Source organism: Girardinichthys multiradiatus, chromosome 15 (assembly GCF_021462225.1).
Source record: "Girardinichthys multiradiatus isolate DD_20200921_A chromosome 15, DD_fGirMul_XY1, whole genome shotgun sequence".
Taxonomy (NCBI): domain Eukaryota; kingdom Metazoa; phylum Chordata; class Actinopteri; order Cyprinodontiformes; family Goodeidae; genus Girardinichthys; species Girardinichthys multiradiatus.
The window spans coordinates 28,275,273-28,294,678 of NC_061808.1; the positions used below are offsets into that span (position 1 = coordinate 28,275,273).

Genomic DNA, 19,406 nt, shown 5'->3' on the forward strand with positions numbered 1-19,406 from the left:
ATTCTGCAGCATTTGATGGCAAGCTGAGGAAATAATTCAATTATTTGAATCATGTGTTCAAAGTCCGAGACACATGTAAAACATAAAAGGACAATGGGCCCTGAGGACCAGGATCGAGAACCACTGATCTAAACCATTTCATTGTATGACTGTTTGATTAGGGTTCTGTTGGAAGGTTGTTTAGCTCATAGTGTTTTCCAGCATTTAACCAGCATTCTTCCAGAATTGCTCTGTCTTTAGTTCAATACATTTTTCCATCAACTTAGACCAAGTTTTCTGCTTATAACGCATTCCCACAACATGATGCTGCCACCACCATTTGTTATGTTGGGATGGTGTGCTCAGCATGATGTGCAGTGTCTTTTTGCACCATGGTTAGGGATTTGTGTGTAGGCCAAATAGTTCAGGTTTGATTTCATCAAACAAAAGCACCCTCTTCCACATTTTTTCTGTGTTCTCTAGATGGCCTGTGGCAAATTGAAACTGTATCTGATGGTGTTTTCACAATAATGGCTTTGGATCTCTGCAGCTCCTCCAGAGCTCTACATCTACTTCAAAGCCGCGGAGATTGACAGCTGGCCCTCGTCCTTTTTGCTGCTTTCCTGATTAATGCTCTCATTGCCTGGCCTGTCATTTTAGGCAGACGGCCATGTCATGCTAGGTTTGCAGTTGTGCTAAACTCTTTCAATTTTTGGATGATGGACTGAACAGTGCTCTTTGATATGTGAGAAAAATGCAATAGAGCATTTTAAATTGAAAGATTAAATTCAATACAAGTGGGAAAGAAATTGGATTTACTGAATTTTATTTTTTTTTACATTTTTTAAGATGCCTGAAAACAAATGCATGGCACACTTCTTTTTCAGTAAAAGAAAAATGTTTTGTTTGTAAATTTGAAAGTCATATATTATTTTTTCTTACATTTCAGAGTTATGCACTGCTTTGTGTTGGTTCATATACATTTCAATAAAACACTATGAATAAGTAGTAATAATGAGTAAAAGGATGAATAATTTCGCAAGGCACTGTGATTTAGTTCAGAAACATACATTTTTAAATAATTTGTACCTGTGGTCCATATGTGTTTCTGCTCTTGCACTCTTTTTAGATTACATTATATGCTGAGTAAAGAAAGCATAACAACACCAAGTTATACCCAGAGAACATTCTGGATCATTAGCTATATTGGCTGCACCTGAGTTCTTATGATCCCACGGGGGCAGCTTGACAACCAGGAAAATAAAAGTATTTTAATAAGACCACCATTACAGGATTCTCAGGTGCTGTGGTGATAAATACTGTATTAACACCATCCTCTGGGTTTCTCCTCTTTCTGCATGCTCCTCTTCCTTCTAACGGCTTGACGAGCTTTCAGCACCATGGACAGCAACAATGAATCAGAGCTGCTGTGACATGAAACATTCCTCCTCTATGGAAACTGCAGAATGAGGAATATTTAATGCGCTTATAGAAGCTGTCCAGATTACTAAATTCATCATAAGGGATTCTTGTTAATATTACCGGGAATCTCAGATTTTTCTCTTCTTCCAAACTGATCACATATTTTTTCTTTTATGCAGTCTGATCACCATTCATGGTTGAATAGTACAAAGGTCCATTTAAAAATGTAGTTTAAGTTTTTACTAATTTGCCTTGAGGGGTCATTTCCTCTGTTGTCTCTACAAATTGAGTGATTTTCCCCTCCTCCACTACGTCCTCCCTCCACCCTTCCATCGTGTCGAGTGCTCTGTAAGAAGGCGGGTCAGTGTGGGAGAAATCCTGGGGCCCATCAGCAGTTGCGCTGTGAGCCGAGCGGAGCGACGCGCGTTCACAGAGCCAGAGGAGAGGAGAGAAGAACCGCTGCCTTTACCCCCATCCACTGCGCCTCATTATTACAATCTGTCTTTTCACGAGCATCAGCATCTCTTCAATGAAAAAATACGAAGGGAATTGTGCTCTGGAATATTCTGATTTTGTTTTATTTCACACTCGGACTTCATCCATCCGGAGTCAGCGGTAAGGAGATAAAAATGGACATTCCTGGTGTTTGTGTGTGTAGAAAATTAAATGTCAACGTCTACGTATTAGATGTTATTTTAAGCTGTGTTGCCAAATACTAAAGTTGTTCTGGATGTTTCCTTTTTCCGCATATGTAATAGGGGATGTGGATGGGATCAGGCAGAGATGCGGGTTTAGGCACAGAAAGCTCAGGTCATAGTTTGAAATCTCTTACGCACACTTTCGTCCCCAAAGAATGCGCTGCTTTATGATGGTGGTGGGGGGTAGGGAGGGGGGGTGTCGGACATCTCGGGAGACTATCCATTTATCAGAGTGGAATTCCGCTACCAGGATCTTTAAATGATGAATGAAAGAAAAGCGTCGAATCGGAAAGTTTCAGCTGACTGAATCGTGGCTGCTCTGACATACATAAAGCAGAAATTGACTCGACTTAATTTTAAATGGGTTCTAACGAATATAATCTCTTGTTGAAATGTTGCGTCTGATTTCATTGAGCAAAATGACCTATGCATCCTGGAGCATCCCGGAGCGGCAGCCAGGCTGTCATCGTGCGAGAAGCTGAGGGAAAGGTGGTGGAAAAATCTTCGTGATCGGTGCGGGTCTTCAGGCTTCTGTCCTGCTAAGTTTTATATTCGGAGTATACACTTTAAGTTTAGATGCATCAACGCTATCCCGCTACTGGCGATTGTACCTAATTGGTTCTGAGCTTTCTGTAGAGTTCACAGTGACCTCTTATCCGTCTTCATTCTCGACGTTCATCCTTATTTAATGAGGTGAAACGATTCATCCAGCAGTCGACACGAAATCATGCACGATATTCCACGAGTCCACGAAAAGACGAGATTTTACCTGTATTGTGGCAGTAATGCCAATTTTTGTTGTTGTTGTTGTTTTCACAGATTGGGTAAAGCCTTCAAAAACCACAAACTGTGTTTTTAATAATGTGGTTTCATTGTCGTATATTTCAGTCCAGGTTAGACCACTTGTGCTTATCTAATCCTTCCTGGTCCTTACAGGTCCTAATGCCAAAAAGGCATTTTGCTTTTCCAAACAGAATAAATACTTTTTAAATAACAAACTGTGCTTCAGCGAATTTCTGTCCAGGATCTTTATGGAGTTCAGGTTTGATCACTTTAAGTATAAAAAAAAATGAACTGGAGACCCAGCAGTCAGGACCGCATGTACCACGAGATCTCGCGATATTAAAATGAAGTCTATCGCTGACACCTTGTGAGTTTGCTGGTGAATTAAGTAAGCTTTTATTATGAACCCCAGATATGAAAGGAGCTCCTTGTTGTATCTATGCTTGAGACTTTTGATGGATGGACGGAAGTAGTTCTTGAATTGCGTGACAGTCAGGTAATGTAGAGCTGGATAATAGTTCCAAAGGCATAAAAGAAGCCTCCACTGCTTTTAAATGCACATAGGCTAACTCATTGTTGCTAACAATGGTAAAGTTAGCATCTGCCTATTATTGATAGCATATGTATTATATACATATTTCACAGTTTTAAATTATTATGGACTGAATTCTATCATCTCTTGTTCACTAAAGCTAAATAGCTACCTAAACTGATCAAACCTATATATAAATATATCATATATCATTAGACCAGCATATGCTGAGTATCGATTTTTTTCAAAACTGTTTATGACTTGTGAGACATTTACTCTATTAATGAAAACAAATACATTGGGATTCTTAATTTTGTTTAACATATTTATAAAATCTTGTCTAGTCTAATTCTGAATAAAATGTATGTATCTCATCTTATGAAATATATACATCATTACACCTCTATGACCAACTGAAAAATTATTTTAGTTTTTTCTTATTAGGAAACTTTGATGCAGATGCCAACTTTAGTGTTTTTAGCAGCTATAGTTAGCTGCTCAGTACACAACGTGGTGCCACACTAAAGATTTAAAAGTGCCCTGGGCTTTTATAAAGCTTTTGCAACTGAGTGTTTTTTACTTGGAAATTGGTCTACATAAAATAATTGAGAAATCCAAATAAAATTGAAAAAATAAGAGAATACAAAAAGGAGAGGTAGGGTAAGACTGTTAATGTATCAACGCAAAATAAAACAACATTTTTTTGCCTTATTTGTGTCACGTAGATTTTATCTACGTAGATTTTTACATTTGATTTTGTAAGATAACCTATGCAGTTATGGTCCTCTTTTATTACAGTGCACTCCCTTGATTTGTCTAACCAGTAGACTAACAGGTTCAGACCCACTCCTAATGTCGTATGCTTGTGTCCGCTGTGACTGATGTCAGATTAAATCGTTGCTTCAGGCTGAAGCTTATGATAGACAGGAAGCTCAGCGAAAAACATAGGGGGAAGTAGAAGCAGGGACTGGGGGTGGTCTCCTGTGAATCGCGGGGGACTCAGCAGCATTACAAAACATGCCAGTAAATCTGCTGCAGTCCCAATGCATCATTTATTGCCAGTGTGTGACAGTACTCATGCAGGTCATCTCATATCCTTGTGTTATTTAATAATTCCCTGTGTATATCCAGGAAAATATAGACTTATGCTTGCAGAGTTATGACAGGACAAACTAGCTACCATCACTGAGAACTGGACATGGCATGACAAAAAAGGCAGCAATGCCAAATGTTGCTTAGTATTTTTACCTAACGGAAAAATAAAGAAACGGACAAAATCAAGTTTCTGCCTCATTGGAAGTGCATTTCTCTTCTTTAAATAGAAGAAACATTTTTAATCTTAAGAGCTTACTTCCGCCCTCCAGGGTGAAGAGGTAAGCAAAAGGTCATCTTTCATAACAACCCGGTAAGAGTAAGTGTCAGTAAAATATGTCATGTTGAGTTAAGGCAAAAGAGTCAAATTTTGTGATATTACAACCACAAAACACAATGTATTTTATTTGGATTTAAGGGGAAAGAACAATAAAATGTAGTGGATCATTACGAAGTAGAAGGAACAATTTTCAATTATTTTCAATTAAATGAAGAAAATCTGAAAAGTGTTTCATGCATTTGTATTCATCTCCTTTTATCTCTGTGGAGAAATACTCCACCAGTCAGATGTGACAAAAGAGAGTGTCAAAAAGCCAAATGGAGTTGGCAAAAGACAGGCCTCCAGGTTCACTATAATGTCTATTAAGAGAGACTTTATGCAGATAAAACTTACAACCTAAGAATGCAAGGGAACCTTTCTTTTCTGAGATTATCAACAAAAAACATTAATAATGTTTACAGTTTAAAAAAACCCTCCTGTGTCTGTAGCATCTGAACTCTAGGCCCTTCCAGGGTTTGCAATGAATTTCCAACTTCTTTGCTGAGAAAATTCAGAAGGAGCAGTCTACATCAATACCATGTCCAGAACCCACGTTGTGTCCAATCAGAACAAATATGGCCATAATGACACAGTTCTGCCTAATAAACAACAACACATATTTAGACATTATACATCAACTTAGCTTAACTTAGCTCCTCCTCCTGCTGTCTCAATATTTTACCCATAGCTTTCTTTAAGAGAATTTTGCCTGTTGTAACCTCTGATTTGATTCAAATGATAAACTCCTTCCTTTAGTCAGGTGTTTTAAAAACAGCAATTATTAAACCACTGTTGAAAAAGAACAATGTGGACAAGTTGCTACTGGAGAATGACTGGTCCATCTCAAATCTACCATTTACCAGTGTTTGAAAAAACTGTTGGTCTTTCTGGTTCAGCCCTTGACTGGTTTGAGTCCTAATTGAATGACAGGAACATTTTTGTGTCAATAGCTAACTTTACATTGAAAACCACAGAAAACACATGCAGGGTTCCCCAAGGTTCCTTCCTGGGACCCCTCCTATTTAATATGTACCTACCCCCCCCCCAGCTCAGATCATTATAAACGACAAGATACGTTACCATAACTATGCAGATGACACACAGCTCTACCTTGCAATGTCACCGGGTGACAATGAACCTGTTCACATGTTAGATAAATGAATAGAACAAATCATTGTGTGGATGTGCCATAATTTTCTTGAGTTGAATAAAAACAAAACTGAAGTAATAATCTTTGGACTAAAGTCAACACAGAGCTTAAGTTATCACCCAGGTCGTTACACTGGGTTCCTGTATCTCAGAGAGTGACTTAAAATTACTTCTGTTGTTAGTTTATAAATCACTAAATAGTTTAGCACCAAAATACATTAAAGATTTGTTGTCATTGTATCAACCTTCTAGACCACTGAGGCCTTCTGGTTCAAGTCTACTCCACATCCCCAGAACCAAACATGGAAAAGCAACATTCAGTTATTATGCTCCACTAATCTGGAACAAACTTCCAAATCGCTGCAAAAATGCTGAATCCCTGCATTCTTTTGAATCAAGGTTGAAATGCCCTTTGCCCAAAGTTGCCTTTGACTGTTCTATTTAAACTATTAACTGAGGCATCATTCACTGTAGTCTGTAGTCTAACTTTTCTTTACCTGCATTTATTATGCCACTGCAATGTACTTATTTTCTCAGTGTTTTCTATTCCTTTGTTTTATTCATGTAAAGCACTTAGAATTGTCTTGTTACTGAAAAGTGTTATACAAAAACACTTGCCTTGCCTTTACTCTGAAAAAAGAAATCTAAATACTTAATACAAATACAAATTTGTGCCACACAATTTAGACTTTTTGTTCTGCAATTTCCAAAGCATTGTATAATTATTTCTTACATTTTGCAATTATGTGCAACTTCTTTGGATTATCATTTAAAACCACAAAAGGTTTGTTTTTGTAATGTGGCAAAATATGAAAAAGGTTTGAGGTGTATGATAATTCTAAGGTATTACAGGGTCAAGTATACACAAACACATCTTCAGTGCTTAAGTTAAAAGAAGAAGAAGAATATTATAATCCGGAACTTTGGCCATGTTAGCATTCTCCATAAATCAATGGTGTTAAGGGACACCTGATAGCTCAGTCAGGCATTACACATATTGAGTCTCGTTAACTGAATAGAGGCCTGGCTTGTTAGTATACCGTACTCCCATCTCAGATTTCATATACGGCTTTGTCCATTCAAGAGACCCAGCACCTAACCCTCTCATCCCCATCTACATACTCTATCCATGCTTTGTAATTATAGTGGGCTGGACTAACATGGTAGTGTTGAAGGTTATTTTTCCAAACAGAACCTTTTAACCTCTCAAGGTTATTTTTCCAAACAGAACCTTTTAACCTCTCATCCATTCTCTTTTAAGGCAAAGACAATCTTCCATCTAAGCATCCCAGTGTTGTCAGAGACAGACCTGCACTAGAGCACACATGCAGGAACACAGTGCATTAGCATAGGTATCGGTTACCTGAATTCAATAGCTCGCCTGGTGCAGCGAGATTAACTATTCAGGGCAGGTGGTTAAAGGGCCTATTGTGTTTCTTGGTTCTCTGCTGCTGTCACGATTGGACGATGCATTTGTCTGGTTGGCAGCCCACTGCCAAAACAATAGCAAGGGCAAAGGGCTGGAAGAGTACACACACATATAAGATTTCACCTTGTACATCATTTGTATGCTCTGCTGAGCAAAATTAAACAGAAGTGTATGAGTGGAGGTGTAGCAAGCAAAGGCTATGCCCTAATTAATATTCTTTAACAGTCTACCTCAGTGATAGGAATAATTTAGATATTTATTTACCGGAAGAAACAGTGGGATTCAAATATGAAATGTCCCCCGTCCTTACATCTTTTTGGATCTCTGTTTGTGATTGTAATCCCTCAAAGGCATGCAAATGAGAGAAATGGAGAGAAAAAGAGTGGTGGTGGATAATTAGTCATATTTATCAGAATCCCAGCAGGCCCTTACAGATAGCAGTCTAACATTTGAAGCTGAACACGTGTTCAGCTTCAGCTCAATGGCTCTTCAGTGGTCATGAAATCAAAAGCAGCGGTGTCCAAGATTAACTTGTTTATTTGTGTCACTCATAGATAGGTTAGTCAAGAAATCTGATCTCAGATCAAGCTAAAACCTCTGGGAGGGTCTTCAGTTATAGAGAGTAATTGGTAGAAATGGCACCTTGCATAAAATGCTAATGAGATCTTAATGGATGTTATTTGTGGTTATTTAGTTACTTTTATAGGAGGTATAAAAGCGCTACATGAAATTTGCAGTATCTTCTCTGTCTAGCCCATAGGGATGATGTTCCTCCTCTATTCTGCTTCTACTAAATGTGACTTTTAATATGACTACACAATAGGGAGCTGAATCAAAATTACATGATTTATTTGATGCATAAATCACATATTTATTCATTTGGGAATAGTCTCTTTATTTTGCAAGTTGGCATTAAAATATATATTTCGGTTTAAAGAAATTTATTCATACTTTCTCTGTCATTTTTGTTTCACCACCAGGTCTGTCCAAGGTGGTTTTAAAGCTGAGTACCAAATCATGGGGCATGAAACTGGGTCAACGCTGATTGTTACATGCTTCAATCCAGGAAGTCGTCTCAAAGACCTAACCCTAAATCCCCAAATGCAGCTGTGAACCGTTCAAAGCACTCTAAGGATCGCCTTCATCATTGCACCTTCACCTATTTGCTTTGTTTGGAAAAAGGATATTTTTACACATCCCACCATAGATTTGACAGACGAGATTAGATTTAATCTGTTGTCAACATTATATCAGCTGTTTAACAAAAGTAAAAAACAAATATTTCACTGTCTTAATCTACAAATAATCTATGTGGAATACACTCAGCAGGTAAAAGCTGAAGCTAAACAGTAATCAAATGGTTTTGTCACATTGAGGATATATCCCAAATTCCAACCCTTCTTTTGTGCACCCTGTTGTTTTCTACGATGAATCCTAACAGCCTACCTGGGTATTTACTTATGCTGCTAAGTACCCTGCTGAGCCTAAGCGTAGGCTTGGAGTTTACTGGTTCTGAAGGCCAGTGGGCTCGCTACATGCGCTGGGATGCCAGCTCCAGAAGTGACCTGACGTTTCAGTTCAAGACCTCGCAATCAGAAGGCCTGCTGCTCTACTTCGATGACAGTGGATACTGCGACTTCCTGTTGCTTGCCTTGTCCAAGGGCAAGCTGCAGCTCCATGTCAGCATCGACTGTGCTGAGACCACCATCACCTCTGATAAGCTGGTCAATGACAGCCGCTGGCACTTTGCTGCCATCAACAGAGAGAACTTGTGGACCGGTTTAGCAGTGGACGGTCAAAGCAAGACGGGAGAGGTGCGGCCCCAGCGGCAGTTCATGAAGATTGTCAGTGACCTCTTTCTGGGAGGGCTCCCAAGGGATATTCGCACATCTGCCATCACCCTGCCCTCTGTCCGTGAGCTTCCACCATTCAAAGGAATTATCACAAACCTCAGTTATGGGAGTAAGTTGCCCACGTTGGTCAATAGCCAGAAAGTTCGGCTGGAGATGATGGGCCTTTGCACGGAAAACCCCTGTGAGAATGGTGGGATCTGCTCACTGGCAGATGGAGAAGTCTACTGTGACTGCTCCAAAACTGGATATGTAGGTCGATACTGCACGGAAGGTAAGAGCGCTGGCTTCGCTGTTTTCTGTGTCTAGCAATAAATATTGATTAGAGTTTTATAGAACTGACCAAATACCAGATTTGTGTTTTTTTCCAGGTTCCAAGAGAAAAAAAAAAAGTCTTATTATTCTAACTCTTTTGTATATTCTGTTAATACCATCTCTCATCATGTGGCTTAGACCTCAAAGTATTTTGCTACATCATAAATCTCAATAGAATCTTCTGGAATTAGATGTAATCTCCATAACTGGATTGCCATTCACCTAATGTGATCTGCACCACAACCACTCTTCATTTATAAAGTGCCTTGAAAAATCTGCATTGTTTGCAGTGATGCCTTTGTGAATCAGCATAATTTCTATCAACCCAGAGCAGCCCTGCGTTTGAAATATGTAATGCAGATTTTGCAGGACTTAGTGTGTGAATATTTCTTTGTGGTCTGTTGCACATACAGCTAAGCAACTCTCCGTATTTCACGTGGGAGTTAAATTGGAGGTGATGTGCTCAGCATTTCCTCTCCCTTCACAGTTATTACATTTGATGAGGCAGTGGTGGATACACTATTAGCTGATGTGACTAAAATTACAACTCTGAGTTCTTTCTCCTGTTTTTTTTCTTCATTGAACATATTCAGATTTGGAAAGGTGCAGCAGGGGCCTAAAGGTATACACAAAGTTTGGATAAGAAACAACATCACCTATTTCTGTTCTGGTTCTGGGCCAAGGCCATGTCTTCTTTGGGGAGTGTAAAAAGATGCAACTCTTTGACAATATTACACTGTATTATATCTGCACACCTTCAATGCTTTAGACATCAAAGCTTTCTTTCTTTCTTGTATATACTCCCAACTAGCCCAGTGACAGTGATATAATGTTCTATCCTTTCCTCATAAAGTCATATTTTTTTAAGTATTCTACATAAAACTGCTTTCTCTTATTTTATGACACCACTACTTCTGGTTAAGGGTTACATAATGTTATTAAAGCTTTCTAAACACCTCACTGTGGGAAGCTTTCAGAGCATAGCCATCTAATTCCAAGATTCAGCTCCTTCATTTAGTTTTCATTTTACTGTTAGATTGTTCAACTCATAACATTTGCATTTTCATATATACAGGGCCTTGCAAAAGTATGTATAGCCCTTGAACTTTTTCATATTTTGTTAGATTACAACTAAAAACCTGGGTGTATTTTACCGAGATTTTTTTTATATGCCAACACAAAGTAGCACATAACTGTGATGCACAATTGAAAATAGTAAAAGTTTGGCTTTCACTTCTATTCAGTCCATTTTGCTTTGATACCCCCAAATACAATGAAGTGCAACCGATCAGCGTCAGAAGTCCCCTTATTAGTAAATATAGTCCATCAGTGTGTAGTTTAATCTCAGTATAGATCCAGTTGTTCTGTGAAGGCCTCAGAGGTTTGTTAGAGAACATTAGTGAACAAACAGTATCACAAAGACTACAGCAGACAGGTCAGGGAGAATGTTGTGGAGAAGATTCAAAGAGAGTTATTATATAAAAAAATTCCCAGGCACTGAACATCTCACAGACCATTGTTCAATCCATCATCCAAAAATGGAAAGAGTATGGCAGAACTGCAAACCCACCAAGAGGTGGGTGTTCACCACAGCATATAGGCTATGCAACCCAGAAGACCATGGCCCTGAAGTGGCCATTGTGACAGCTTGGAAAGAAAAAAAGCTATTTTTTGAATAAAAGCCATAAGATATGTAATTTGCAGTTTGCAACAGCAAACGTGTGAAAGAGGGTGCTCTGATTGAATGAGACCAAAAGTAAATATCTTGCCCTACATGAATGTACTATGTGTGGCAGAAACATTTGACTGCATATCACCTTGAACATAAGATCCGAACAGTGAAACATGGTAGTAGCTTCATCCATATTTCTTCAGCAGGAGAAGAAAAGCTTGTCAGAGTTGATGTGAAGATGAATAGATCTTAAGACATAGCAAATCTGGAAGGAAACTTGGTAGAAGCTAACCAAACCACTTGAGACTGGAGCAGACTTTCATCTATCAGCAGCACAACAACCCTAAACTGAAATCGTTTAGTTGAAAGCATACTAGTGTTAAAATGGCCCAGTTAAAGTCCAATCCAGTCCATGTCTCACCAAGAATCGGTGACAACACTTGAAAATATCTGTCAACAGACATTTTCTATCCAATCTGACTGAGCTTGAGCTATTTTTTAAAGTACAGGCAAAAATTGTATCCCTCAGTTTTCAGACTTATTTGTAAAAAACTATTTTAAATTAAATATGTCTTTTTTTCATCTTACAATTACCTTCTATGTGTTGATCCATTACATACAATCTCTAGAAAACTGAATATTGAAGAATAAATAGGCATAAAATGTGAAGAAGTTTAAGGGGTGAGTATTTTTGCAAGTCACCTTTAGGGCAGCAATCTACACAAAAACAAACTCACTCTAACCTTGCACATTTTTCTCTCCTTTCTTAATTTTTACGGATTTTTAGAGGATAACTTTGTGTGAACAGATCCATGTTGAAAATCCTCCAGTGCTGACCTACTTCCTGTGTGTCTGAATCGAACTGAAATGGTTCAGAGATGACTCCACTTTGCCAAAAAATCAGGGGAATGCTCATTGAGTTCTACAGAGCTGATTCTAAGCTATGCTGAACTGTAACTAATACAGGGAAGAGATTAACAATTGTTATTGTTTAAACATATATTTAAAATAAAAATGTTCCCAATTTCTGGTTTTTGTGGTGTTTGGTTTCCTAATATGTTCCAACATTTGCTGCTAAAAATGAAGCTGTTCTGAGCTTAAATCTCCAGTGCTCGCCTGTGGCATTGTTCAGGACAGCACGCGATGTGCTGGTTGTGGAGCAGCCAAGCGAACTGAGTGGACTTGACCTCTTTTTCGCTTCATCCCATTTGCTCACTGTCTGAGCTGAAGAGTCAATAGAGAAGTAGGTAGGTGGTCCATTTGTCTGAGACCTGATGGGGGAACCGTGACATCTTGGTGTAAAAAACAAACCAGGTTTTAAGAAGGTACTTCCGACTCTGGCCAAATAATAGCTTAGACAGGGGGAAAAGGCTGTCATTTCACTGCCTTTAGGCAGAGAAAATGTGACGAGTAAATTCTGCAACAGCATTTGGAACCCAACTTGCCCCAGGAGGTCAGCTGTTGGGCTCCAACCACCCCCAGTTTGCCTCCTTGTAAGTCATTTGTTTAGAAATCTTTTATATAGCATTGATTTCAGTGACAAAAGGAGTGAGACCAGAGGTGTGCACATGTTTGATCCAACTGCTGCTCTATTCTGCTTCCCCATTAACTGATGTGGCTGATTGTTGATTATGCCACAGAGACAGGGAACTATAATTAGAGGGATAATGAGAACAGAGACAGCTAATTTGCCTGGAAAATGGTGGCACAAACACCAACGTCAATTTCAGACTGTCTGTTGGCAAATAAGCCACAGTTCTTTTATTATTATGGCCACATGTCATCAAGTGGCAAAGTACTTGTTCAAGCAATGCTTGAGTGAATAAACCATTTTCGCAGGGCAATGTAGAGTGACGACACTAACCATTTGGTTGCAGCAACATATGACCAACTGCTTAGCGCACCTGTCTTTGTCAGTATACTGTGATTGCACCGTGCATTAATGAGCAGCAACAGCAATCTGTCAAACCTGTGAATATTTATGCGTTGCATTATCACCCAGTGTGTTTCGGGGCTTTGCAAGCCTACACTTAAACACAATTGCATTCAGTGGTGTACGTGCAATAAAATGCATTAATGCGGACAAGGCCCTCTAGCTACTTGTTAAAGCAGGCAGATGGCTGACTGACTGAGCGGACTGGGCCTTGAAAACATTTTCCCAGCCGTGCTCCTAATAGTAGCCCACTGGCCTGGCAGAGAAATCAGAGGGGTAAGCAGAATTACCATCTAAGATGAAAAATGAGAAAATGGGGAAAGAGAAGCAGGGTGATGCCTGTTTGTGCTGCTTGGCTTGAAAAACCTTTTGACACACTTTGTTCGAGACTATTGGATTCGCTCACTTTATGGTCATTAAAAACTTCATTATTATGAAGTAAGTTTGGATATTTTCCTCAAACTATTCAACATGGCCATTGAGCTCTATTTCAGCCTTTCTTCCAGTTGGTTCAAGATGTATCTCTTTGACTGATTATTATCTGTCATTGATTTTATTGGGGTTCTATGTGATAAACCAACAGAAAGTTGTGCATAATTTTGAAGTGGAAAGAAATGGATACATGGTTTTGGCATCTTCCTAGAAATCAAAATAAATTTGTACACTTGTATTCATTCCTCTTTATTCGGATTACAAAACTTGATGCAACCACTTGACTTCAGAAATCCCCTAATTAGTAAATCTACTCCCCCTATAACAACAGGCTGGGCAAGGGGAGCACTGATTTAAAACAAAATGGTCCAGAAAGCCCATGGTAACTCTGGGGGAGCTGCAAAGATTCACTGTGCAGATGGGAGAATCTGTTGACAGATCAACTATTAGTCATCACAAATCTGACCTTTATAGAAGGGTGGCAAACATAAAGGCATTGTTGAAAGAAAGCCACAAGAACTTCCATATGATGTTTGTTACAAGTCATGCAGCAGAGCTTCCTCCCAGCTATTATTTACCATTTAGCCTTTGGACCAGCTGGCTGAATTGGGGTTTTGTATACATAAGTTGAAGTTTTGTGCCCCAACTTTATTAACTTTGCAGAAATAAAAATAAAAATATATTAATCCTTTACTGTAGCCTCAAATAAGTGAAGCATGGTCTAGTACCAGTCTGCTCTAAATATGGCGACACAGCAAACATATAAAGGGACATTCTCAGATGTGAACTAACAATGCACATCACTGCAAAACATGGCGGTGGCAACATCATGCTGCGGGGATACTTTTCTTTAGTAGGGACAGGGAAGCCGGTTCAAGTTAATATCTACAGAGCTCAAGCTATTTTTCCATGATGAAAACCTTGATGTGCAAAGCTAATAGAGACACAAAGTGTTGACTCAGGGCTGAATACAAATACACATCACACTTTTCTGAATTTTGTCTGCAAATACCTTCAAAAACGATGTATAATTTTATTTTCCCTTGATAATTATGCACTACTTTGTGTCTATCTGTAACACAAAATCACAATAAAAGGCACTCAAATTTGAAGTTCTCACTTAGGAAAAAAGTGAAGGTTAAGAGGTATAATTTCCTTTATAAGGTACAGTAATTCTTTTTTTTTTTTTCAAATTCATCATCGTTAAAACCCCTTGCTTTCATTTGCTCAATAAATATACCACTGACCTGGTAATTGAACCTTATTTTAGCCAATTATCTTTTTGGTCACAACATTTTTAAAGCTGTAGGGATTTGGGTTTTCCCATTACAAGAAGAGCTGCATAAGGTCAAGGTTGTTAAAAGCTACACTTGCCTATTTAATAAATAGGTAAAATGATCACTTTTTTAATTTTTTCTTTCAGAATCCCACACCTTGCATTTATAATAAAGCACTTAAGGTTGCATATGTTTAAAAAACATCAGCTATGCAGTGACCTGACAGAAGGGTCTATAATTGAAGGCCAGAACAAGCAAACTGTTAAGTAAGTGCTGAAATTGTGCCTTTGGGCTTAGCTCTGGGGATTAATAAACAGACATGGAAAAAATGACAGTTCCAATAATCTTACTATAAAAGTAGGTCAGGGTGGGAAAAAAGGGAAAAAATGGCGCAGGGACTTGCCTGATTCCAGCGCAAAGGGCATTTGTGTGTAGTGCCCAAGCTGGAAATTACGTTTGGATTTGAGTGGTGAAGCTGCTGGTAAAATAGAGCAAGGGATTACGCCTGGACCACATGTCCTCTGCTTCACATTGGCTTGTTCTGAGTGCTGCCGCATCAAGAGAAAGGGTTTAATCTACATGGGAAAGTTGGCAATTTAACAAGAATGCAGTATGTGCACATTTATGGGTGCAAGCATCTGCAAAGTAAAACGTGTACCTGCTGATTCAGGTGCGTCATTTCGATGGTTCCAAGCCTGTAGTTCTTGAGAACTTGAACTGCATGGCTGTTCATCAGACTGCTAATAACGCCGTTCCCCTCTCTCTCCCATGCTTCGTCCTTCTTTTTCCTTCACCAGTGTCATCCATCTTATGTTGGAGGAAAGATAGCATCTACACACACTCATCTTTGGCATGAATATCATATTGATTTAGGGCAGAGGCATTTAAACCGTCCAGTTTTTTAGAATGGACTAATTATATAACAAACAACTCCAATGATTTTTAAAAGCAAGAATCAGGTGCAAAGGTTAAAAATTACTGTGGATTTTCTCAAATATACATGTAACCCAATTAATGTTTAAATAAAGATATCTTAGCAAGTTACAGAGAACTAGATGCTTTCTGTAGCCTTTATAAATAGATTGCCATAATTCTGGCTTGCAATCCAAAACAGATTTAATGTGTAATTAGGGTCATTTTCCTGTTAGAACACTGACCCAAGTTTCAACAATGTGATCCAAACAGTCACACTTGCAGGACAAAAGAAACCGTTATGAAAATCAGGAACAATCATAAACTGTAAGATACTGGAACACCAGCATCATTTTCCACAATGAAGCAACATTTATATCAACATAGACTGAGAGGGTGGCGAAGAAGAAACTGATGGACACTCCAAGATGGACACCTTCAAGCACTACTAAAACTTTCAGTTGCAAAATGGATTATGAAAGATGGATGACTTCATTTATATTCTTCAATATTCATGCTACAGATGACTGTATGTATTGTTTTGTCCAACTCTGTGTGTAATTGGATGGGTTAGAGGTGATACTACAAAAAGTCAAATGTATTCCATCTCTTTAATTATGACTTATTTCATTGTCTGCTTCTGCTTCTCAAAGACACTGATAACAAGTCCCTGAATAGACAATTGATGCTGAAGCTTTAGCAAAAATAAAAGTGTAAAAATAACTTGACTGATGCTGAACTCACTCAGTGATCCGCTCCCTGAATCATGCTGGGATGTGCGACCGATGTCATTCTCAGGTCAGACTCTCCTGAGCATTTTGGCCACAAGCAACGGAAGCTAATCTGTTTCTTTGTATTGTTGTTGTCAACCCATACTGTCTGCACCTAAATGTATTCTACAGTGAGCATTCCTCTGAAAAGCTACAAGGTTGGCACAAATTATTATATTACAGTTGTGGAAATGTTACAAAGGAGGCCAAAAACAACATGAGTCTGACAACAAGCATCTTGAGATCCACAAACCTCACAACTCCATAAATCCTCAAGGGTGTGGATTTATGATTCCTTTCAAGGGTGTGAGGAAACCTGTGTGATACAAGATGTAAAATATTAAAATAAAATCACAATAAATGTGAGAAGCTTTCACTTGAAAATAATGCCAATCTGGCTCCCTGAGAGGACGGGACAGATGGAAATATTGGTGTTTCAAAGGAAGTAGCCATACAAATCAGGCATGTCAAGGTGCATATCTTTGCTCCTTACATGACAATTTGGTGATAAGAAGTGTGTTATGTTTTGCATGTTAGATACACATGCAAACTCAGCTGTAGTGTGATGCTAATGCAATGCTTCTCTCTGCCTTTCTCTCTTTTCCTGCGACAACCACGCAGCAGTTCAGAGAAAACCAGGTGAGTCTCAAGAGGAATTAGTCAGACCTTTGGTTGAAAAATAGTAACAGTTCATGTTGTGCTGTCTTAATTATTTATGTGCTTACCTATAAAGGCAAGCAAAAATTCCAAAAATACAGAAAATGTAATAGTGAAGTATGTAGTAAACAAAACTACAGTTACCTCATGAAAAGTGCTGCTACCATTAATAGTCCTTTCTGTACTCTGACTAAAAAAGCTTTCAGATGCACTTTTGGAAAGCTTTGATTTTTTGTGTGATAGTCATGGTTTGCCATCGTGCAAAGCATGTTTAGTGACAATACAAGTGTTGCATTGGTGTGCTGATTTTTCTCTCTCTGTTCCTGTCTGTTCGATTTTTCTCTCGTCAAGAACTCGCACACCTAAAGGCAGACCAAGGTACTCCCTTCCTTCTTTTTTTAGTCAAGATCTCCATTATTTTTCTCCACTCACTTGCTTAGTTTTGGGGGTTGAATTTCCTCTGTGTGCCCCCTACCTGTCCATGCACATTTGTGTGCCTGGGGGGGGGGGCATTTGTGTTTGTTTATGTGTGTGTGTGTTGCTGGGGAGGGGCTGCATGAATGCATGACATGTCCTGCATCTCACCTCCATCTATGTACTTGCTACTTAAGGTTGCTTCACCAAAGTTCTTTTTTTATACTGCATAACTGTAATTGTCTCAGTTCCACAGCAAACGTGTACAACACAGTCCACTGTTTTGGGAGGGGTTGAAAACCAATGAAAGGATGGAGAAAATGGAAAAAAACTGTAATTTGTGGTGATAGTTTACAAAAGGCTGAAGATGCGGGTTGAAGTTGCAGAAAGAGATGTGTGACAGTTAGTTAGGAAGTGAAAACAGTGCTAGTGTTTACAGGAATTTATTTTCTATATTTGACAAAGCTGTTATTTAATACTTAAACTTATTAGTGCCAATGTCACTGAAGGATGAAAGTTTCACTTAGAACAATGATTCTGAAACTTTTTATAACATTTACCACTTCTGTAAATACCAAGTTCTCTAAATAACGCCATCTACGTTTAACAGGAAGTTGAGTTTTTAAGTTTGTTGTATGTCATTAAAAAAATAAAAAATTCTATTGGCACTGAATGATTGGTGGGCTGCACGGGGGCACTTTTGCCTTGCAGTAAGAAGGTCCTGGGTTTGATTCAGGGCCGGGGGTCTTTCTGCATGGAGTTTGCAGGTTCTCCCCGTGCATGCGTGGGTTCTCTCCAGGTACTCTGGCTTCCTCCCACAGTCCAAAGACATGCTTGTTAGGTTAATTGGTCTCTCTAAATTGCCCTTAGGTGTATGAATGAGTGTGTACATGGTTGTTTGTGTGTTGCCCTGCGATGGACTGGCGACCTGTCCAGGGTGTACCCTGCCTCTCGCCCGTAGACTGCTGGAGATAGGCACCAGCTTCCCCGCGATCCACTATGGAATAAGCGGTAGAAAATGACTGACTGACTGATTGGTTGAAGGACATAGTGCATTTATACACTCCATTTGTAAACTGGACCTAAATTACAAGAAAGGTTCCTAGAGGTTGAAATTCCAAGTGGGAAAGTGAAAGGTTTCTCGCCAACTACAACCTCTAAATCCAATATGGCTGCCTTGCATATAAAACGATATTTGCGATATTTGTAGTAAAAATGCCTAATTGCACGTTAAGGGTTTGCATCCCATTAAATCTTTTAGACAATCTGTTTACATCTTTAGCATATGTTTGTTATTTTTAAACAGGACCCCAATTGTTGTATTTCATTGTGTAAAGATAATGTATCCAGGGCTTATAAGGACCCTCACTAGTTATGTTTTTCAAATAGACTTAGCTTTATGCAAATATAGTGATGCTAAATGGTTAACACTAGACATAGACTGGTTACTGGTAGACCACGGCTTTAAAAAGTTACAAAACTGCTAAAATCTCCTATTATTTAATTTCTGAGTTAGTCTTCTTAATTATATGGCAGAGAAAGAACTGGGGTAACTGGAGTTTTTTCCAGCTGGATGGAACATTGAGTGATACAACACTCCTCCTCCTTCCACCTACAGTTTTAAATAGATTCTGGATAAATTCCTCCCTTTTGTACCCCCATTTTTATATCTAGACATTGATATTCTGTTCCTTCTTACTTTCATTTTGTATCCCTTTGCAAATTATTTCATACCCATGTACTTAAGCCACGGCATATACATTTAATTGTC

General features: G+C 38.8%; 1 protein-coding gene across 13 annotated transcripts in view; it reads left to right on the forward strand.

The window, feature by feature from the left end:
• Positions 1 to 1,788: 1,788 nt before the first annotated feature.
• Positions 1,789 to 19,406, forward strand: part of LOC124881654 (neurexin-3b-like) — a 435,641-nt gene continuing 418,023 nt past the window's right edge. For 4 of the 13 annotated variants that reach the window (XM_047387341.1, XM_047387342.1, XM_047387343.1 and 1 more), the window contains exons 1-4: positions 1,798 to 2,016; positions 8,384 to 9,527; positions 17,186 to 17,203; positions 17,573 to 17,599. In XM_047387341.1, coding sequence (XP_047243297.1) covers positions 8,831 to 9,527; positions 17,186 to 17,203; positions 17,573 to 17,599 — 742 coding nt within the window. In that variant the 5' untranslated portion in view covers positions 1,798 to 2,016; positions 8,384 to 8,830. Of the gene's footprint in view, positions 2,017 to 8,383; positions 9,528 to 17,185; positions 17,204 to 17,572; positions 17,600 to 19,406 lie in introns of all 13 variants that reach the window. The other 9 variants (XM_047387333.1, XM_047387336.1, XM_047387335.1 and 6 more) reach the window with 5 other exon arrangements.